Genomic DNA, 24123 nt, shown 5'->3' with positions numbered 1-24123 from the left:
AGCATCGGAGCATCTCATGCTCTGATGCGCTCACTTGCTCTGCGCTACATCGCGCAGGGCAAGGGCTCTTTTGTTTTCAATAACACACTGCCAGGTGGAAACTTCTGCCCGGCAGTGTTCGGTGAAGTCACCGGCTCTGATGGGCAGGCTTTAGTGCTGCCCTAGCCGTTTTACTGGCTAGGGCAGCGCTAAATCCCACCCATCAGTGACGGTGACGTCAACGGGCTTCCTGGCAGCCCCATGGAGAGTCCGGATCTCGAAAAAATGCCTTTGCCCAACGCGATTTAGCGCAGGGCAAAGGAGGGCATCGGAGCATTAACTGATCCGATGCTCCTGTCAGTGATGCTGCCGGGGTGAAAAAGGGATGTCCGGGTTCAGCTCTGAACCCGGACAACCCCTTTAATGTAGCCTCACGGTATGTGGGTAAGGGACAGTCACAGGAGGGCCAGGTGGGGTAAAAAAATAATAACATACCAAGTTCAGTGTCTGGCAGAGACAGTGGTCCCTGGGGCAGCCTCCGGTCCTCACTCACTCAAGTTGCTGCAGGCCTCACACATTAAGCACCAGAAGCGCTAGGAGAGTAGCGCATGTGGGTGGGGCTACCACCAGGGGGTGGAGCTACTCACATTACTAGACGGGAGGCGGAGCTACACACAGTGAAGTGTCTCAGCACAGACCTGGCTGACGCTGCCCACTACACAGCAGGACTGAGCTGTATGGAGGATGGAGGGGGAGATCGCAGATGCAACTCAGGATGTGCTGGCCCTGCTCCTCAGAGCTGCGGACGAAGTACATCCTGAGACTGAAGTCAGATAGTAAGGTGGGCCCCTTCTACATGCTGGATGGTGTGATGAATGGTGAAGCAGGCGGCTCTCTGCTTCACCATTACAATCAGCTGTCTGTGCGTCCTGTAGATGCGTAGATAACTTAATTGGAGGGCCTCCCACGCTGGGCCCCTGTGCAGCTGAACCGGCTGCACAGGCGGCATGTCCGTCCCTGGCAATATACCTGTCCTATAGGGCTATGTCCTTGAGTTTAAAAAATGATTTTAGAGATGTAAATGAGCCTTGTAAGGTGCTGTACTAACCTTCTTGGTGCCCAGCCACGCCCCCCTGTGAAGCAGCCCAGCACCGCCTGCATCCTCCGAATCTCCTCCTTTCTTCAGTTAGATTGCCGTAATATCGCGATGCGCGAGCTCACGCATGCGCAGTTCCTTCTTTGAGGCTGATGCCAGCACAGGGGAGGAACACTACACCGGCACGGCGCATCGCGAGATTACAGCAATCTAACTGAAGAAAGGAGGAGATTCTGAGGACACAGGCGGTGCTGGGCTCCTTCACAGGGGTGTGTGCCTGGGCACCAAGAAGGTTAGTACAGCCCCTTGGGCACCTTACAAGGCTCATTTACAGATCTCTAAAATCCCCCTTGCGGCCATGCTTGCGGCGGTCTAGCCGTGCATGTCTGCATCTCTATAACCCAAAACGAGGTGACAATCCCTTTAGGTTTATTTTATCCTATAGGATGCGGAGGTAGGACGCCCTATTCAAAAGGGCCTGCGTCTATCTTATGCGCAAAAGATAATGACCACTAGGCAAACAGTTTTGAGGGACAAGAACTTTAGAGGTATTCCCATCACATATTGTATGTGATGGGAATACCTCTAAAGTTCTTGTCCCTCAAAACTGTTTGCCTAGTGGTCATTATCTTTTGCGCATAAGATAGACGCAGGCCCCCATTGTCTGACAGCTGCGGGTCCCAACTTTGGGACCCGCACCTACAAGGCAAGCGGAGCGGGGAGAGTGGTGACTGGGAAACCTGGGGTCCATCCACGACCAAGCGCTGCTCCCATTTCAGTCTGCCCCATAAAAATGAATGGGAGCTGGGGCAAAAGCAGTCCCAGCTCCCATTCATTTATATGGGGCAGACTGAAATAGCCAAGCCAGCGCTCTTTTTCGTAGGCCCCATTGAAATGAATGGAGTGCAGCTGCACATGCGCAGTGCGCCCTCCATTCATCCATTCATTTCCCACTCCGTTCTAATCGTAGGTGCAGGTCCCAGAGGTGGGACCCGCACCTATCAGACAATGGGGGCATATCTTAGCATTATTCCCTCATTGTATGTGATGGGAAAACCCCTTTAAACGTACACACTCCAGATCTCAAAGAGGTATACAAAGTCCATTAAGCATCCATCAAATTCAGGGGTGGGGGAAATGGCCCGACTAAGGGTCGGTGGTCTGATCAGTGTTACAGCCTTAGTTAATCCTCAATCCACCTATGGTCAGCTAAAGAACGATCTAGAAAGCAGAAATCTGGACCTGAGACCACAATCAAACCCTGTCTGGTGAAAGTCCAGGATGTCTGAAATCTTGGAGGAAATTGACCTGGATGTTTAGAGTCAAACTATGAAGAACGTTTTCCTAACCTCCTTGTAAATAGCTGAGGCAACAACTTTGCAGTTCTTCTGTAATTCAGAAATTACTTTGTCAGAAATGCCCTGAGTCTTCAGAATTTTCCTTTTAAGATCCAAGTGCTTAATTTTAACTTTTGGACCTCTGACTCACGAAGTGGACCCTGAAAAAGGAGATTTTTTTTTTTGGGGAAGAAACCTGGGATCTTTGAAAGAAGACCGTAATAATCCGATGGAGGTGGACCCAAGTATTATATTGGATCATTCTTACAGAAAGAAGAAAGTCTTCCCCCACCTACCTGGCATCAAGGCAATCATTGGTTACCTCTATTGCTGGGGTTGAAAAGGAAACCTCTGTCATTGCCACCTTTAAGGTAGAGCCATCTTCAGGTCTTCCCTTTAGCCTCTACCAGGGCTCTGTTAACACCCTGGTATCTAAAAGGACAGTATTCTTTTGAGTTTACCAAAAACCCCTTTTTATCAGCCACTTTCTCTAACTTTTGTATAGAAAATAGAATAGGCACTCTTATATCTGGTTCAGTAGGTAGGCAATGCGACTCAAGCAATATGAAAATGCTGGGTAGATTTATTGGTAGCAGTATATGACAATATGCAATTGGTAATGAAAACCTAATACCTCAATTCTCTAAATAAATGGATAAAACACACATAAAATTGATATATAAAATACACATAAAACCATCCACTGTTATAGCTAGTGGAAAGCCAGAGGTCCAGTCCAACTTGGATAGGAGGGACACGATGTTAGTCCACTATCTAGAACAGCGGCTAGCAGCAAGTATACTTCCAGAGAACTGTGTGAATATATATATGTTCAAATAAATGAAAAATTTCTTTGAAAATATTCAAAAGTGACGTGTTAAAACTGGTGATTAAGTGGCCGATATATAAAGGTGACAAGGTATATAGAATCAAACATATAGTGCAAACACTAAAAGTGAATTTATATAAATATATAAATAAATAGGTAAGTATCTCTGGTAAATCAATATAATTGCTGACTCCCGCTTATAATGGTGTTCCACAAGAATATCACTATCAATTAGAAAGCGTGTGGTCTGGATCGCTGTTTAATCCACACAATTGTCCGCAAATAGAATCTATTAGAGCAGGTAGGCTGTATCTATGAACGGCCACGGCAATAGTATGGATGTATCCAATAGTATGGCAATTCAATAAAGCAATAATGTCAATGTAGCAAACAATGTATCGGAGTGCCTGGACAGCAGTGCATAAGTATCCAGCTATATTGTATCAGTCCACATATGTCGAAGCTGCTAGCTTTTACTCACATATATTCCCACAGTGGCGTCCCACGAGGTGTAAGTTCGGGCAAGCTTGTTTTTCTATAGCGCAACTGCGCTTAGACGCTTGTACTGCTGTCTCTCTCCGGCTGTGAATACAAATGCTGGCTATGTCGCAATATCAGTCCACGTCCGGTTTCCTTAGTTGGAATCAGTGTTCCACCTGTCTAGGTCAATGCTAGTGCCGGAACATCAGATGCATCAGTCAATTTTAATGGCTCCAAGTAGCTCCGCAGCTCAATTTTCTTTCAGAGCTGCAGTCCTGGCATCCTTAAGAAAGCGCTTACTCAATATCGTATAAGGTTATTGCCGGTATATTGTCAGGTCCAAATGTCCTTTGCCAGACGCGTTTCAAAGGCTTCCTGCCTTTTTCCTCAGAATTAGCCTCTGAGGAAAAAGGCAGGAAGCCTTTGAAACGCGTCTGGCAAAGGACATTTGGACCTGACAATATACAGGCAATAACCTTATACGATATTGAGTAAGCGCTTTCTTAAGGATGCCAGGACTGCAGCTCTGAAAGAAAATTGAGCTGCGGAGCTACTTGGAGCCATTAAAATTGACTGATGCATCTGGTGTTCCGGCACTAGCATTGACCTAGACAGGTGGAACACCGATTCCAACTAAGGAAACCGGACGTGGACTGATATTGCGACATAGCCAGCATTTGTATTCACAGCCGGAGAGAGACAGCAGTACAAGCGTCTAAGCGCAGTTGCGCTATAGAAAAACAAGCTTGCACGAACTTACACCTCGTGGGACGCCACGGTGGGAATATATGTGAGTAAAAGCTAGCAGCTTCGACATATGTGGACTGATACAATATAGCTGGATACATATGCACTGCTGTCCAGGCACTCCGATACATTGTTTGCTACATTGACATTATTGCTTTATTGAATTGCCATACTATTGGATACATCCATACTATTGCCGTGGCCGTTCATAGATACAGCCTACCTGCTCTAATAGATTCTATTTGCGGACAATTGTGTGGATTAAACAGCGATCCAGACCACACGCTTTCTAATTGATAGTGATATTCTTGTGGAACACCATTATAAGCGGGAGTCAGCAATTATATTGATTTACCAGAGATACTTACCTATTTATATATTTATATAAATTCACTTTTAGTGTTTGCACTATATGTTTGATTCTATATACCTTGTCACCTTTATATATCGGCCACTTAATCACCAGTTTTAACACGTCACTTTTGAATATTTTCAAAGAAATTTTTCATTTATTTGAACATATATTTATTCACACAGTTCTCTGGAAGTATACTTGCTGCTAGCCGCTGTTCTAGATAGTGGACTAACATAGTGTCCCTCCTATCCAAGTTGGACTGGACCTCTGGCTTTCCACTAGCTATAACAGTGGATGGTTTTATGTGTATTTTATATATCAATTTTATGTGTGTTTTATCCATTTATTTAGAGAATTGAGGTATTAGGTTTTCATTACCAATTGCATATTGTCATATACTGCTACCAATAAATCTACCCAGCATTATCATATTGCTTGAGTCGCATTGCCTACCTACTGAACCAGATATAAGAGTGCCTATTCTATTTTCTATACAATTGTTTTTTGGTGATTGGGTACAACATCAGTTTGGTGCACCTTACCATCATATAATCAGAGGTGAGTCGTCCCCTATCTCTCTTTTACACTTTCTCTAACTTATCCAGAACCATCCCAAAGATATAGGCTCCTGAGAAAGGGATGGAACACGACTTTTTTCATGGGACATCACCTGACTGATTTTCAACCAGAGCATGTTTGGCTACATTGGACAGGACTCTTGCTGTGAATCGGACATATCCGGCAAAAGCATCCACCGTGAATGCTGTAGCCATATTCAGCATGGGAACGGAGTCAGGATCTCTTGTATGAATGTCTTAATCCTTAGATATTCTCAAACTGGCTTAGCCACAAAAACAGGCTTCACCACAGAGGCAGCAGCCACATTAGGCTACTTTCGCCCTCCCGTTTTGTGTGGATCAGTCATGGACGGATCAGTTTAGATAATACAACCGTCTGCATCCGTTCAGAAAGGTTCCGTTTGTATTATCTTTAACATAGCCAAGAGGGATCAGTCTTGACCACCATTGAAAGTCAATGGAGGATGGATCAGTTTTCTATTGTGCCAAATTGTGTCAGTGAAAACTGATCCATCCCCATTGACTTACATTGTGTCCTAGGACGGATTTGTTTGGCTCAGTTTCATCAGACTGACACCAAAATGCTGCAAGCGTTTGGAGACTGAACAGATGCATTCTGAGCGGATCCATTTCCATTCAGGATGCATTAGGGGAAAAACTGATCTGTTTTGGACCGCTTGTGAGAGCTTTGAACGGATCTCACAAACGGAAAGCCAAAACACGAGTGTGAAAGTAGACTAAATGTTAAATAAGGCATGATTCCCAAGTTCTTTACAGACCATTGGCTTTCCAGTCCGTAGTGTCTTAGAGCTGAGAGGAGTCCTTAAAGGGAACAGAAGTCTTCTTGACCTTTTTTGCAACATCAAGGTTTGGCATTTAAGCCCATAAGTTAGTCTGCCGTGTTGAATACCAAGCAGTTACTAAAATCTTGGAAGATAGTCTCTTCTGAGTAAAAATTTACAGGAAATGCCTTCCTCATTTTTACTCTTGGACCCCCAAATATCTTGTCTTGTGTCGATCTTGGTTGCTGCACCCCCTTAACATTCATGGTTTCTCTCTCTGCTGATTGTAGAGAATATTCTTTCCCTTATCCGCTGTGATGGATGCTGAGACTTCCTCTCCCCATTACAAACTTGCCCTCTGAGACATAATGCAGTCTGCATCAACATCTGAGTCAGACTTCAGCTCCAATCTGGGTCCCTTAGCTGGAGGTGGATGGGATCTGGAAGGAGGAACCCAAGCTAATAATAGAAGACTGGATTTCTTTGCAAATCAACCTCAATTCAGATAACAAGGGGGCTTGTTCATCTTGGATTAGTTTCCTGATGTATTCAGGACAAATCTGTTTCTTGTAGACTTCCTCATATAAGAGTCAAACCCTACAATGAGAGTCCCGCAAACATCAAGAAAACTCCTAAGATTGTTGCTGATCACCCATGCCTGCAGCAGACACGAGCCCACAGTCCCAGAAGGGAAGTGACAACTGGTATGCTTTGGAATCTCCAGTGTGGTGAAAAGGTGGAAGTTGTGAAGTGCTAGGTGACCTCTGCCCAGTGAAGTTTTCCCTAGGCTAAAAAGGGGCTGAGGAGAGAGGTACCCCCCCCCCCCCTTCCCTATAGACAAACCCCCACCAAGGGGCCACAATTCAAACAAGAACTTCCCAAAGCAGAGCTCAACTCTATGGGCAGGTAAAACACTGGGAGGGGGGCTTTCCCCCAGTGTGTTCCTGTTCCTAAAGAGGCATAGGAGAAATCAACTGTAGTGCTGGCATGGGAACATCCTGTAAGCTGTCACATTGATTAAATTCTAGCATTGTTTTGTTGACATATACGTAACAGATTCTTAAAATATACTAACAAATCAAGGAGTGTAATCTTACTTTAACAAGTTCATTGCAACCATAACTTAAATGGTTATCTATGAAGTACAAAGGTGCTCATTGAAGTGGTTAACAGGGTCATCTGGGCTACAGATATTAATTGGGGAGGGTCTGACTCTGCACCTGCCAATTATATATTTTAAGGGGCTGTGACACACCTGCCATCCTTATTCTATCTAGTGTTAGAGAGCTCTAGATTGAAAGGGGTTTTCCCGTTTTTCCTATAATGGCCTATCAATATTTGATTGGCGGGGGTCCAAGTCTCAGCACCCCAGCCAATCAACTGCATGGAGACACACATGTGAGCTCAGCATTCTCTGAACTGCATTTTTTTTTTTGCAGTTACATTCTGTCTCATTCAAGTGAATGGGATGGAGGAGCTATAAATTACACTGCTGCAATGTTGATGTCGATATAGATATAGATATAGATCTATATATACATACATACATACACACACACAATATTCATGAGTATTGTATGCCAGGCAACTCAGCTCTTGCTTTCTGGGAAGAAAATAAACAAATTCACATATCTTAATTCTCCTGGCAGACCGGATATCTCTGCTTTTCAGTTTTGTCAGGCAAGCTAATTTGCACACCTTTAGGTAAAGGATATTTAAATTAGCTTTTCTTTTAAAAGAAAAGAATGTTAATCTTATCTGATGCCAGCCAAATTAAGATATGAAAATTTTCATATTTTCTTTCTAGAAACCAAGAGCAGTGTTGCCTGGCATACAATACTGCATATTTTTTGGTCTCCCTAATGATAAAGAGCATTGTGAAAATCTTTGGGTTTGTCAAATTTTTTAAGGATTACTTCCAAATTGATAGAATTGATTTGATCATCCTTAGTATCTCTAATTATACACCTCGCTGTGCTTAATGGATTAAGTTCCTTTTTTTGTGAGCGCCTCAAACTGTTCAATCAGATCCTATGTCTGCTGACATGTGTAGGAAAGATAATTTGAATAATTTGGAAATCAGAGGGGCATTGCCTAGCCTACAAAACTCTGCACATGTACTACGTATACTAGGCACCCTCCATAATTAATATCCCCCAGAAAATGCATATACATTGCCAAGAAACTTAGAGTACTAGTCCCTCCATTACAAACCAGTAAAACAGATTCTCTCAACCTTAATTGGAACTAAAGATAAAATCAAATCTGGACTTACCCCTTGCACCCATGGATGCTGTAAAACCTGTGCTGCACTTAGTCTCTTTTTGGCATCTCGCAGCAGTAACCTTGAGATAAGATCTTTGGCTCCAGATGAGATATGAGCCCAGTCTTTATCGGGAAACTCATATTTTCCTTCTTGAATACTCACAAATAGCATATTCTATTTAAATAATGAAAAAAGAAACCTCAAAATTTGTTACTGTGACAAGAGAAGAAAATAACAAAAGTATGAACTTGCATCTTATAATACCTGACAAGCAGGGCAAGCTTCTCCTCTATCCCAGCCACAATCACTTCCACAGTGTCCAACAAATGGTGGATAGCCACTCAGCATGATGTACAAGATAACTCCCAGGCTCCACAAATCACAGCGCTTGTCATATATAGATGCTTCCTCATTAAACGCCTCAACCACTTCCGGAGCCATATATTCTGCAGATCCGCACTGTTAACACAGAGTTCGAGCTTATATGCAGTAGCATTTTTAACAAAAAATTCTAATCTTTAGATTTAATGACAAATTCTAAATCTGGGACCCACACCTATTTTGAGGATGAAGGCCTGTTTGCCACCTACAGTGTAGAGAGGGTAGACAGGGTGCTGTGCATGCACAGCTCTCTCCATTTACTCGTATGGGTGTTACAACAGCCCAGAGCCACATCAAACCAGACTTTTATAGAATATCCTGTGGATATGCAATAAAAGTTAGAGAATAAAATACTTCTGTAACAGTTCACATTGTTCCTTTAAAAAGTAAAAAAAAATAAAACTAACCGTATTTTTCAGACTGTTAGACACCTTTTTCCCCAATGCGTCTCATAGTCCGAATGCTAATGAACACTTCCATTATGGAAGCAGTTATCAGCATGCATGAGGCACAGAGCAGTGAGGACAGCGCTATGCTCACCCTCTGTGTCCTGACTGCGTACAGCGCACTATGACCTGACACTTTGCAACATCCTGTCAGTGCAGCACGGGCCAGAAGAGCAGGGTGCAGCAAGTCCTGGATCTTAATAATGGCAGCAATGTCCAGAGCAAGAGAGGCAAGTTTATTTTTTGGGAGGTCCGATAGGAAGTCTGATGAGCTTGGTGTCCGATTTTATGGGGTCTGTTGATACATTTTTTCCCCCCATTTTTCTCCTCTAAATACTTGGTTTTTATATTAAAAATAAATTTACACACCATACCCTCTTACTCGGCAGGTAACCCCCCAATATGGGAGCAATTAGCAGAAAAACAGGGGATCATCAGCAAGTCGCTGAGATTGGGAGATAGAGGGTGATCAAGGGACAAAATTAATTATTTTATTTACACAACAGCAGCTTCTGAGTTACAGCTCTGATCGGCTCACACAGAAATAAGGTGGTTACAGTGCAGTCACCGAAGAAATCCTGCCCCTTTCAGTTAGATTGCGGCTATTGGTCACTCAGCACTGAATGACCAATAGTAGCGATTGCCAGTTCCAGACGACTGCTGGGGGATCAATTGCAGTGAGCATTGATTGTCTACTGCTGATCACAGCGGTAATCACAAATGTATGGTATGGTGCTCCAATGTTCTGCTTGATGTGCCTTACAGTTAACGGCATGGTACAGAAGTGGTTAAACAGGAACTGTCCCCATCAAGCCTCTTATTGGTTGCAATATTGTCATACATAAATTAGGATTATCTGTTTACACTAAATCAGAAAAGTAATTTTACCGGAGTTAAAAGTTCAGGGGTGGATATTGGTGAACAATCACTATTCAATTTGATCCCACTCCCAAGGTCAAAGTCACAAATCTTCACTGGGGATACCTAGTACAGAGCAGACAAAAAAAAATTAGGTGTTACCATAAAAACAGATGTTATTAAACAGTTCCTTTACTGAACGTAAAATCTTCTAAGAATTAACTGCTATGAAGCAAAATATATAGACATTACTGTACCTCCCACAGAGAAAGAAATGGTGCTTCCAGCAAGAAAATATTTAGCAAATGGCAGTATATTTTTACTAATGTATCGAGATTAAGCATTTTCATGAATTCCACAACTTGCTGCTCCCTTCTTCCTCGACTAAAAGAGCTGTGGTTCTAGTTTGCCTCCTCACAGAAGAAAACTGCTTCCCCTCCATTCTACGCCAAAACAGATCAATGGACCAAAGGGGTTTCTTTATTGCTTACAGTGTTCCAAGCCATAAACTTTCAGTATTACCCATTTGCCAGCACAGCCATTCCCTTCAAGCTTGCACTGCCCTGTTTTATCACGTACCATGTTACTGCAAGCTCCCCATAGCAGCATCAAGAACACTAGAGCAGGGATTGGAAGTGGGCACAAAAAAAAAAAAAAGGGGATTAGTCTTACTGGTAATTCAGTTTCCATGAGATCACCACGACGGCATTCAAGGAGATTGACGTCTGACCTCTGTAGGGGCAGGAACAAAGAAAGGTTTAAATCCTCCCCTCCCCCCTCCCCTCACACCAGTGTTTCCAAAATCAGAGAAAAAGAAAAAAGGTGGTGAATCACAATAGGAAGGCATTACCTCATACCAATTGGGAGGACCTCCCGAAAGAAACAAATTAATAAAAAGGGAGGGAATAATGAGTTCGTGGTGAACTCATAGAAACTGAAACCCAGGTAAGACTAATTCTGGTGTTTCCATCGCATCACCACGACAGCATACAGGAAGATATATAAAAATAATATGTCAAGATCTTTAGAGGACATGGCCCTGGTTGAATGGGCCTTCAGGTTGTGAGGACAAGGATGGTTCTGAATCTCATAGCAAAGAGATAGTATTCTTGACCCATCTGGCTAAATTAGATTTGGATATTTTCTGGCCCTTGTTTTTCCCTGCAAATTTGATTAGCAGACTGTCAGATTTCATGAAATACTTAGTAGATTCAATGTAATTCAGGACAGAACGTCTGACATCCAGGGAATGAAAAACGAATGCTTTATTATTTGAGGGATTTTCACAGAAGGCAGGATGATTTCTTGACTACGATGAAAATCTGATACTACCTTTGCAAGGAAGCTCAGATCTAATTTATGGACGATAGAATAATCCTCAACACGTAGGTACGGTTCTCTGATGGAAATAGCCTGCATCTCACCTAAACTAGGGGCAGATGTGATTTCTATTAGAAAAGCTGTTTTTAGTGATAACTTTATATGACAACTGTCCATAGGCTCAAAATGAGGTAGCGTCAGTCCAGGAGTACGATATTTAGATCCCTGGAGGGGACTCGAGATTTTACAGTCGGCCAAAGTCTGAAGGCTGCTCTCATGAACCTCCTAATCCAACAATGGTTTGCGATATCCTGAACAAACTGCCAAGTGCAGACACCTGGACCTTAAGAGTGGATGGTCTTAGTCCCAGATCAAGACCTTGTAAAAAAATTTAAAAAAATGTGTTTTTTGAATGTTTGGTTTCTGTAAATTCTGGGATTTTTCATCTGACCAGGAACAGAATTTTTTCAATATTTTCATGTAGATTGCCAAGGTTACTTTTCCCCCTGGAGGCTCTAAGTATCACTTTATCCGAAAGACCCTGGAACTTCAGAATTTGGATCTCAGGATCCAGGCAGTTAGTTTCAGGAACTGAGGATTGGGATACAGAACTAGTCCCTGATGCAGAAGATCACTCCTGAGAGGGAGAGGCCAAGGTTCTGGGATGGAGAGCTCTCCGACAGAGGAAAACCAGCTTCTTTTTGGCCAAAAAGGGGTTATCAGAATTAATGTTCTGTCGTGACACTTTTCGAATCACTCTTGGGATTAATGGGAGAGGGGGGAAGGCGTAGCATAGACTCCAATTCCATCTTCGAAAGAAAGCATCTAACTCCCAGGGATTGTCCCTGGGGTTTAGGGAACAGAATTTTTCCACCTTTGTATTCGTTTTGGTGGCAAAGAGATCCACTTTGGGCACTCCCCATCTGTCTACCATCATCTGAAAAACTTAATTTCAGGGACCATTCTGTCTGGTCTAATTTTTTGCAACTGAGGAAGTCTGCTTCTAGGTTTAAAGCTCCTCTAAGACAGATTGCTGAAATGGAGCTTACATTGTGCTCTGCCCAATCAAACATCTTGTATGACAGACAGCAGAGAGTCTGATCTTGTCCCTCCCTGATGTGAGAGGTAAGCAATGGCAGTCGTGTTGTCCGAGAAGACTTGTGGTAACCTTGCAGGTTCTTTTCTGCTACTTTTAGGCTTTCCCAGACTGCCCTCAGGTCTCAGAAATTCGACGACAGACCTGACTGATTGGGACCAGGATCCCTAGTACAAGAGGTCTCCCACTTTCGCTCCCCAGCCCGTCTGACTTGTATCTGTCACAATCTGTATGTAAGGAGTCTTTTTCCACAGTACACCCCTGGAAAGATCCGTTTATTTCCGTTGTGCGGTCTAATGAGATCTGCTGTCTGAGGATCCAAACCTGTAAAGGTCGGAAATGACAGACTCCAGGGTACCGATGGTATGCAAGAAGTTAGTAGGCCCAAAAGACTCATGGCTTCTCTTATGGAGCACGTCTTTTCTGTGAAAAACCCCCCCAGAATTTTCGTTGTAATTAAACCATCTTGTCCTGGGAAAGATGTGGATTGAATGTGGGAGTCTAGGATCATCCCCAGAAACAGTGTTCTAGTGGAAGGTTTGAAATTGGGTTTATATTTACTATCCACCCCAATCTGCTTAGAACAGATAAAGGTTTTAAAGTAGTTTTCAGTTTGTTGAGGGTTGTCGCCAATCAGGAGAAAATCGTCTAAGTAGGGGATTATCGTCAACCCCTCCTTCCTCAAGAATGCCACCATTTCCACTATCAACTTGGTGAAAATCCTTGGAGTGGAGGCGATTCCAATTCTAAGGGCTGTGAACCGATAATGGTGACCTCTTGTCTTTGATGGCAAATGGCAGGAATTTTTGGGATCTGACATGGATTAGGACGTGCCAATTCATATAAGTAGAGGGGAGGAAGCCCCTTCCTCTACCACCCTTGGGGTAGCTCCAGCGCCCCGACTTTCTTTTTCCCCTGTACGACCTGTCTTGATCTGTAAAGGAACGAAAAGGGGTACCCAAGTTTATAGACTGTCTTCGGGAAAACCCTTTTTCTTGTCTGAGGCTTTCTCCAAGATCTTGTCCAGCACTGGACCAAAGACGAATTCTCCCAATAGAATGGAGCAGAGCTTCATTTTTGATGTTTTGTCACCTGACGAACACTTCATCCAGAGTGCTCTGTGGGCCGCACTGGAGAGACCTGCGTCTCTGGCAGAGAACCTCACTGATTCAGCCGAAGCATCTGCTAGAAAAGCAGTGGCAGATTTTAGAAGGGTATTCAAATTTAAAATCTCCTACAGAGGTTTTATCCCTGATATGATCCTCCAGCTCGTTTAGCCAAAGGAACATAGACCTTGCCACAGACATTGCTGCGATGTTGGACTTAAGGTTGAACATTGCTGCTTCCTATGACTTCCGCAACAGACTGTCGAAATCCTGTCCATAGAATCTCTTAACTGGGAGGCATCCTCGAAGGGTAATGATGTCATTGAAGATCTTAGATTCCACTAGATCAAATAGATACCTCCAAGCATCTTTCAGGGTCCAAACACTCCGCTAAAACCATATCTCCCTTATACTCGATGGGAAACACTTTTTTTACAAGTAGACCCCCAAACATTTCATCTTGAATGGAGTGAGACTGCTGCACTTCTACCCCTATAGTAGATCTGACTGCTTTCAACAGATCTGTTATATCATCCATAGAGAAATAAAGTCTTCTATTACTCCCAGAGGATTCTGCTTCAGACGCTCCCTCCTCATCTTCCCCAGTTTTAAAAGAGGAAACATCTCCACCAGGTCCTCAGAGTCTGAGGATGAAGGAGATATCAAATTTTTCCATTTAGGAGGAGGAGGATCCCCACGAGTAGTAGACAATTGAGACAATGAGGACTTTACTTCCTGTATCATCATACACCAAAAATCCAGGTAAAAAGAAACTTCATCTGCCTTGTTACAGGGAGACCTTTCTCTGCCCTGTAGGGACAGGAAACACTGGTAATTACACTTACCGGTAATTCTCTTTCCTTGAATCCACCATGACAGCTACGGATGAGATTGACCTCTTGACCTCTATAGGGGCAGGAAATACATAGTTTAAGCCCCCACCCACTCACCCTCGGTGTGTACCAGATACCAAGTGGGTGTATAAATAGGTCTACAAAATTTTTATGAGCGGGAATATGAGCCGTCATGGTGGATTCAAGGAAACAGAATTACCGGTAAGTCCAATTACAGTTTTTCCGTTTCATCCACTATGACGGCTACAGATGAGAACTAAGATTACCAAGTTGTGGGGGGCAACTGCTTGCAACACTTTTCGGCCAAATGCCAAAATCTGCTGCAGCAGAAAAGTTCAGGTGGTAGTGTCTAATGAAAGTATTAATACTAGACCAGGTTGCAGCCTTGCATATTTGATCGAGAGATACCCCAGCCTTTTCCGCCGAAGAGGAGGCCATAACCCTAGTTGAATGTGCCTTAATGCCCATAGGACATGCCTGACCTAATAAGTTATAGCAGAGAACAAGTTGTTTTTATCCAACACCCTATGGATGTTTTGGAAAGCTTTCCCCCCTATTTTTCCAAGAGAACTGAATTAACAGATTATTATCCTTCCTAAAAGGGTGCTGTAACTTCTAGATACTGGATAATTGTCTTCTTTACGTCTAGGAGATGCCATTTTTTTGGATCACTGCAGAGGGAGGGTAAAATAATCTCCTGGTCTCTATGGAAATTTGAAACTACTTCCGGGAGAAAACCTGGATCTAGTCTCAATACAATTTTATCAGGAAAAACTGATAAGTATGGTTCTTTACACGACAAAGCCTGGATTTCTCCTATGCGTCTAGCAGATGTAAATCGCCATTAGAAAAGCAGTTTTGAAGGATAGCCGTTTTAGGGAGATTTCTGTTAATGGGGAAAAAGGAAGATTTGTTAACCCATTCAGGACTAAATTTAGGTCCCATGGTGGTGTATTTGGCTTTAGAGAAGGTCTGAGTCTAGAAGCAGCTTTAATAAAATCTTCTAATCATCTATGGTTTGCTAGGTTAGTGTCATAGAAGGCCCCCAAGGCCCAAGTCTAGGCCTCCTTGCAAAAATTTAAGATTTTTTTGTATGGAGAGAGATTATGCATCCCTAAACTCTTTCCCCAGCCATGAGCAATAGCTTTTCCAGATTTTAAAATAAACGGCGTTAGTAACTTTTTTACTGCTGGCTTTTAGGGTACCAATTACAAAACTTCAGAGGCCCCTGCTCCTTAGGATTTCGCTTTCAGGATCCAAGCCAAAAGCTCTAAGAGACCCGGATTTTCATGTAAAATTGAACCCTGTGAGAGAATGTTCTCCTGGAAGGGAATCAGCCATGGATCTTCCTGGTTTCCCATCCTGAGAAATCTTTCCTTGGTTCTCTTGGGCCAATAAGGGGTAATTAGAATCTCTGTAACTGGGTCTGTGAGGATTTTCTGAAGAACCTTGGGTATTAATGCCCATGGGGGAAACTGGTATGCTAGGTTCCAGTTCCATTTTATTGAAAAGGCGTCCACCGCCCATGGATTTTCCCTGGGATTTAGGGAGCAAAATCGGTTGACCTTTGCATTTCTTTTTGATGCGGACAAGTCTATTTGCGGTTGGCCCAACATGTATTAATTTTTGAAATATGACTGGGTTTAAGGACCATTCCCCTGGGTCTAGCGTTTGTCTGCTTAGAAAATCTGCCTCAGTCTTTTCTGATCCTTTCAAGTTAATGGCTGTAATAGATTAGACGTTACTTTCTGCCCAGGAGAAATATACTTAAGGTTTTTAGTTTTTTGCCTCCTTGATGCTTCAGATAAGCGACAGCTGTTGCATTGTCTGAGAATATTTTTAGGTGTTTGCCGCTTAGTAAAGCCAGATTTAATTTTAGGGCCTCCGACCGCCCTTAACTCCCTGTAGTTTGATGACTCGTTTATTCATTTCGGCCATTTTCCTTGCCAGCTTGAGGAGGCCACCATTGCACCCCATCCTGTTGCGCTTGCGTCTGTTACCACTTGTACTCCTGGTTCTTTTTGCCAGAAGACCCCCCTGGTTAGATTGTTTTCCATTTTCCACCAATTTAGATCTATTTTTACTTGCAAGGGGATTTTTATTATCCTGTCCAAGGATGACTTATGTTTGTTCCATTTGTTCAGTATCCAGGATTGGATGGTCCTGGCTCCAGGCAACCGCTGTTATACAGGAGGTCATCAGACCCAGGATGCTCATGGAGTTTCTGATCAAGGTGCTGTTTTGAATTTGGAATCTTCAGATTTTCTCTATTATGGCTTTTATTTTTGCCCGAGGTAGTAAGGTCTTTTGGGCTTCTGAATCTATAATTACCCCCAAGAAATTTCCTGTTGGATGACGGAATTAGGGAAATTTTTTTTATATTCACCAGCCAACCTAGGCTGGAAACTTTCTGTAAGAAGGTCTGCGTATTTGTGACTGTCTCGACTTCTGAATTGCTCAATAAAAGAAAATAGTCTAGATATGGGAAAATTACAAGTCCCTCTTTCCTCAGGGAGGGCAACATTTCTACTACAAGTTTCGTAAAGACCCTTGGTGCAGATAAAATGCCAAATGGAAGGGCGCATAATTGAAAAAGATAAATTTTGTGATTTAGACCTGGTAATGCAAACCAGAGATATTTTTGCGAATTTTGATGTATAGGGACGTGATAGTATGCGTCCTTGAGATCTATAGACATCATACATGCCCCCTTTTTTATTCAAGGTGCGATGAAGATGGATTCCATTTTAATTTTTTTGTACACTATGGATTTGTTTAGCTCTTTTAGGTTTATGATGGTTCTGGAGGATCCATCCGGTTTCTGAACTAAGAGTTGAGTATAAACCTTGTTTTTCCTCTAGTATTGGGACCTGTTTTATTACTCTTAATGCTTTTAGTTCTAGTATACCCTGCCAGATTTTTGAAAGGGTATTCAGATTGGGTGACATTACTTGGAATCTTTTGGGTGGGGTGGAGGTAAATTCTATTGTATCCTTTTTTACAATGTCTAGCGCCCAAGGGTTTGATGTTGTAGCTTCCCACTGGGTTAAGAATTTTTTTTAACCTCCCCCTACTATGGAGTCATTGCTTTTCGCTTGACTTGTTTTGGGGGTTAAGGAGGAAACCCCTGCCCTTGCCTCCCTTCTGGTAACTCCAACGACCAGACTTGCCTTTGCCTCTGTAAGGTTTGGATTGCTGACTGAAAGATCAAAAAAAAAATAATTTTTTGTTCTTCCGGAAAGCCCTTTTTGTCAGCGGCTTTTTCTAATATTTTATCAAGGACTAGTCCAAAAACATTCCCCCGAAAATGCTATGGAGCAAAGCTTAGATTTGGAAATGTTGTCGCCTCCCCCCAAGATTTCATCCAAAGTGCACGCCTGGCAGAGTTTGAGAAGGCGGCATCTTTTGCAGCAATCCGAACCGATTCAGCGGAAGCATCCACTACAAACGCTGTGGCAGATGTTAAGAGGGGAATAGACTGAAGGATCTCTTCTCTAGGGGATTTTTTTATGTGACATTCTAGTTCATTGATCCAGAAATACATGGCTCTAGCCCCAGAGGTAGCTGCGATATTTGTTTTTACTCCATACATTGAAGCTTCCCAACATTTTCTTAGAAGGGAATCCGCCTTCCGTTCCATAAGGGTCACGCAGCTGGAATTTGTCTTCAAATGGCAAGGAAGTCTTTTTTACTACTTTTGCCACCTGATCAATTTTAGGGGTTTCATTAAAAAAAATTGATTTGGAAGGGTCAAAAAGTATTCTCTGAATTCTTTAGAGACCCCTAGTCTTTTTTCAGGATCTGACTATTCATCAATGATCATTTCTTTTATATTTTCATTAATGGGAAAGACCGTAGCTTTTTTAGTGCGTAATCCCCCAAACATTTCATCCTGCATAGATTGGGTTTTCTGGACGTTTGATGCCCTTAGTTTCCCTTACGGCTTTAAGAAGTTCGACCATATCTTCGGAGGAGAAAGTATTTTTTCCCTTCCTCATCCTCCATTATATCCCCTTCCGACAACTGATCATCAAGATGATGTTTGAACGCTGACGCTCCCTCTTCCATGTCCTCAGAATCAGGAGGATGGAACAGATAACCTTGGTTTTTTCGTAGGAGGTGCATTTTGAGGGGGGTGGGGAGAGGCCAATGAGTATCCGATTTCGTCCTGAATCATGGTCTTCATTTCTGTCATGATAGATGGTTGCTCTTTCTTCAGAAGGTCGCTAATGCAAATTTTGCAGAGCTTTTTCTTATGACGCTCAGGTAATTTTTTTGAGCAATTAATGCTTTTAACGTATTTTGCTTTTGTTTTCATTTCTTTAACCTAGGCAAAAAGAGCAACCCCAATAAGGCCCATGGCTAAGTGAGCATAACATATACAGGTAGAGATGCAGGTTTTCCCACTGGGAGACTCACGGTTAGAGTTACCAAAGGTGGGTCTGATTCGCCACGGGTCCCAGGAGCTTACGGAGCAGACATCGCTGCTGCAGAGCTGGGGAGACGCTGGCTGGGCGCTGCCAGGCTTGTTTCAAAGTACAGCGTCTGACGTCATCAGGCATCGGCGTGATGACGTATGCCCCGATGAGCTCCGATGGGTGTGCGCAGCGGAGGCTCCCACAATGCCTGCATTCGGTGTCTCCGCTCCTGCTGTTCTGTTTCCGCATGAAACAGGAAGGAAGACCTTGTCAGCCCCAGTGAAGTCAGGTCTCCCTACGTCGGAGACGAGATCCACGTTAACCTCCCCAGCCCAGCTTTGGCATAAGCTGCGGGAGGGCTGAGGAGGAGGAGATTGGTAAGCCAATCTTTTTAAAGTAAACAAAAAGAGAGAACTCTACGAACTCCCGCAGGAGTTCCTCTGTGCAGCCTAGCATTGTAGGGACAAAAAAGGACACCGAGGGTGAGAGTGGGTGGGGGATTCTTAAACTCTATTTCCTGCCCCTATAGAGGTCAAGAGGTCAATCTCATCCGTAGCCATCATGGTGGATGAAACAAAAAAAGATTTTGGGAAAAACAAAAATTTTCAGAAAAAAAATTTCACCCCAAGGGTTTTACCTATCCTCAGGGAACACTGGCGATCAGCTGAGTGCCGCTGCCTTCTCATAGGTTACCGAGCACAGTGCCGTACATTGTATAGTTTACTTGAATGGGGCAGAGCTGTGCCTAGGCCACATGAATGATGAAAGTGACATCACTGGCTAGAAAAAGCAGAGAAGGTTGTGGTCCAACAGGAGTGCTGCTGCCTTCTCAACCAGCTTATCTGCAGGAGTCCTAGGTGTCAAACCAGCACCGTCCTGACGATAGGTCATTCAAAAAATAATAATTATGGATAACCCCTTTATCATAAGATCTAAGATTCTCAAGTTTATCAACTTAATAACCAATACACCTTTTTACAGCGGTCATTAAGGGGCTTTTCACAACAGCCCAGTCTAAGCACTGCACGGGTCTCACATGAGCGCAGTGTTTCTGCTTAACAGCCCAGACCTGCAGGAGCGCTGATCCAGGCTGTTTATCCCATACATGCTTCAGGCAATGGTACTCACTATACATATATGGTTACAGAGGGAGCAAACTTTGTATTCCATAAACACACCGCAAATGTGATTACGGGGTGCCAATGTCAAGTTGGAGCCCTAGTGTAGGCCACAAGCCTGCCTCCATAATTTCAGCAGGCTACGACTCTCTGGCACTGCAAATGCATTGAACTATAAGAATAGTATAATGTATTTTAGAAGTGATCAAAAGATTGCCTGCTATAGTCCCCTAATAGGACTAATAGTTAAAATAATAAAAAAATAAAAATGTAATAAAATTGCAATTAAAAAACATTGCAAATTTTTTGTTTATAAATATCCCCCACATGGTTGGTACTGCCCTGTCCTTAACAACCCGCACTAAACAAATATTATGTAAATTATCTCATACGGTTAACGTCAAAAAATTATATATATATATAGAAAGAGTAAGGCAGCACTCCGGTCTTCTGGTGAATACTTTATTACACCCAACAGCAATGCAGCATTTCAGCTCTCAGTTATATTATGTATAACTTGACAAAGGCCTCATTGAGCAGGCCGAAACGTTGCTAGGGAATAAAGTCTAGAGTCTTCACCCTTTCACTGAAATCTGGAAGTGCTGCCTCGTCTTTTGGAATAAAATATATAAATATACATATACATACACAGTGCCTTTGCATCCATATTCAATTAGTAATATTTGACAGGTTACAAGGAGATATTTTAACAAAATCATGACACTAAAGCTCAATTTACAGCAATATAGACAACTTACATACGTGTTATACCAGCTGCCTAAGCATTATTTATTGTACAGTTGATCAAGCAGCACAGTATCTATGGATGCATCGTTCAGAACATTTACTGGTGAAGACAGTAGGGCTGCAGAAATGCAGCTTCCTGAATTACCTGATGTGGACTTTCACATAGAATGTTTTCAGGTTTCAAATCACGATGTGCTATACCTGTGGAAATATTAAGCGATTTAATTGAGAAAATTTCACTTGCTTTAATACAACTTTTTTTTGAAACTATTCTAAGCCCAAAAAACTAATTTTTGTATTATACTTTAGTTAATGATTTTATTGTGATACTGACAAAATAGGCACCCAAAGTTCAACGTGTCTACAGTGCTATTCACTATTTGGAATCCATACACTCAACACCACTGACATGCATGTGGTATACAAATTGGGCACTTCTACAGGAATATGAGCAGCAGCAAACTCCGTAAAAGCAGGAGCACACATTGCTGCTCCTGCCTGTGACCGTTCCACTAACTCCTGAAACCGAGCACTGAATCGTTGCCTGAGCCAACTTGGCTAAAAGCTCTGCACAGTAGTACAGGAAATTCTGCAATGTTCAGCCTTTAGCGGAGTGGACATCAGCAGGATCAGCAATGTGTGCACCTGCCAGTACAACGATCAACGCAGGCCCTATTCCTGTAGAACTGTGGAATCTGCACACCACATACAGGTCTGCAGGTTTCAAAACTTTGGGTGTCTATTTGGGAAGTAAAACCATAAAAAAAAAATAAAAAATTTACTTTATATAGAACAGACATTCCACAGAGCTTTATAGTCAGAGGGTTCATGTACAAACAAAATTACACATTACACAGCAACAAGTTAACAATTAAGAGGAATGAGGGCCTTGCTCGCAAGAGCTTACAATCTATAATAGAGTAAAATTACAAAAATGAGTTTAAGCATTCGTGATGGTTCCAAAAAAATAAAAAAATTGTACAAAAGGTTTTATTACCCTTCAATGTAAAAAGACGCCAAATTTGAAGCCATCAACAATATTTTTAAAGGGAACCTGTCACTGGGATTTATTACATATGCAAATTAACCTGAGAGGAGTCCTATCCCTGAGATGAGTCAGGGACAGGACACTTAGGTTAATTTGCATATGTATCACATTATTATATTTTTTTTACACAATAAAAGCACACAGCTATGGGGACTGGGTATTCAGGATGTGCTAGTGGCCATCTAGCAACCCATGTCCGCAGCTCTATACACAAAATCCCGGTGACAAATTCCCTTTAAAGAGTAGCACTCATCTAGCAGATACTGTCTAAAAACAAAAAGTACAGCACCAGGGGCTATAAAAAGGAGCGATGTAGTGACCAACAGGATTAGGCCAAGTTCACACTAGGGGGTCAAGAACACTGAACAAGTGCAGATCTTACCATTATACCTCATCTCTGGAGAAGTCACTACTTTTGGCTCACAATAACTGATGGAAATAACAGATGTGTGAACTCAGCCTTATACACTACTGACAAATGCATGACTGTTGTGAGAATTCACAACTATAGCAGCAAATTAGTGTCTGCTGGATAAGCTGCAAGCATCTGTATCCTGTCCCAGTATGCTGCTGGTCTTCAGTTACAAGCATAAACCAAGGGTTCACAATTCTGGTCTTAGAGCCACATTGTGAAAATGAACCATCCCAAAAAGCTGCAACTACATAGCAACATACATTGCATGACCACAAGTGTCAAAAAAGTTGCCAACTTGCCATCATGCTATTTTAGAGCTGCAAGAAGAAGAAAAAAAAAAAGCCATAATCGCTTATGATGTCCAATCTCCTTATTTGCGCCATCACCTCAGCCATTAGTTTTGTAAAGATTCTTGGTACCTGAGACACCCCAAAGGGAAGCGCTCTGAACCCTGAGAAACTTTTGGGAAGAGGGAAGTATGGGTATGTGATAATAGGCATCCTTGATATCTATTAAAGCCATAACATAATTGGAGAACAGATTAAGGATTGTTGATGCTATCAATTCCATCCGGAACTTATTATAGCACAGACAAGCTAGTGTCTTTCAGATTTGTTATTGACCGATAGGACCCATTTAGTTTGGGGACCAGAAAGTATTGAATAAAATCCTTCCCCTCTTTTTTCTGCCAGCACTGAGATAGACTGATTTGCCCCTTAGGTCTTTAATTTCCCTTAATAAAGCTGCCCGTTTCAGGGGACGCTGTCGTAAAGCTGTAATTTTTACTCTCCTTGGCGAGTCCTTGTTTGCTGTAATATTTTGCCAAGCTTGGGAGAGGCAACCCCCCACCTAAAGCCTGGCATCATTGCCGAGATGTGTTTCAAGACTGAGGTTTAGATTTAAAACAGACCTTTTGATTCATTTCTTCTCCAATCCGAGCTTTTCCTTTGGTCCATAGCCTCATTCTCTAAATTGAAACTGCTTTCTTTGTTTTGAAAAAGATGGTAATGGCAACACCTTTTTCTTGTCAGAGGCTTTGACCAATATATCATACAGTGCGGGACCAAATAGAAAATAACCCCGACAAGGAAGGACTCCTAATTTGTATTTTGATGCAATGTCCCCTTTCCACCCCATTAACCATAGGGATCTTCTGGCAGAATCGGACAACCCGCTGCTCTGGCTGACAGTCAACAAAATAAAATCAACTGCCTTCAGCATAGTAGGGATTGCTTCCAACAGTTCTCTCAGGGTTTTACTAGCTATATGCGATTCTAACTCACCCCCCCCCCTCAAACCTTAAGTGACCTAGCCACGAATGTCGCAGCAATATTAGGTTTAAAGGAAACCGTGGATGCCTCCCAATTTTCTCTAAGATAGGCGTCAGCTCTTATCCATTGGGTCTTTAAAAGAACCCAAATCCTCAAAAGGGATGGACGATTTTTTTTATAGACATTTGCCACAGGGACATTCACCCACGGTACATCTTGCCATGCCGCTACTTTCTGATCCTTAAACGTATACTTCCTTTTACCTGATCTAGCAATTGTGGCAGAAAGGGGAGAGGCGCTCATAAGGTAATAGTTGAGGGTGAGTGGTTAAGAATAGGTTATGCTCACCTTTGTGTTTTACAAGCCTAGGCACAACACTAGTGTAGGCGTGTAGTTATGGGGTGGTCGGTGGTCAGTATCGTTCGCTTTTCGTTTGTAGGGGGGTGGAGTGAACTGAGTAGAGAGGAGGATCCTTTTAAAGATCAGGGAAGTTCCCGTTTCCTGTCAAGGGGGAGGATCTCTCACAGCTGCTGTCATGGGGCGTAATGGAAAAAGTATGTAAAAGTACAAAAAAAAAAAAAAAAAGACCAACAATA

General features: G+C 42.7%; 1 protein-coding gene across 2 annotated transcripts in view; it reads right to left on the bottom strand.

Annotated features, from left to right (window-relative positions):
• MKNK2 (MAPK interacting serine/threonine kinase 2) overlaps positions 1 to 24123 on the bottom strand; it is a 105888-nt gene that overhangs the window by 4404 nt on the left and 77361 nt on the right. For both annotated transcript variants that reach the window (XM_040417789.1, XM_040417788.1), the window contains 4 exons: positions 20939 to 20994; positions 10165 to 10260; positions 8714 to 8908; positions 8459 to 8623 (listed from right to left, as the gene is read on the bottom strand). In XM_040417789.1, coding sequence (XP_040273723.1) covers positions 8459 to 8623; positions 8714 to 8908; positions 10165 to 10260; positions 20939 to 20994 — 512 coding nt within the window. The remainder of the gene's footprint in view (positions 1 to 8458; positions 8624 to 8713; positions 8909 to 10164; positions 10261 to 20938; positions 20995 to 24123) is intronic.

The sequence above is a fragment of the Bufo bufo genome, chromosome 2 (genome assembly GCF_905171765.1).
Source record: "Bufo bufo chromosome 2, aBufBuf1.1, whole genome shotgun sequence".
NCBI lineage: Eukaryota > Metazoa > Chordata > Amphibia > Anura > Bufonidae > Bufo > Bufo bufo.
Note: the sequence above shows the minus strand (reverse complement) of the source record. Positions and strands in the feature narration are given on the sequence as shown.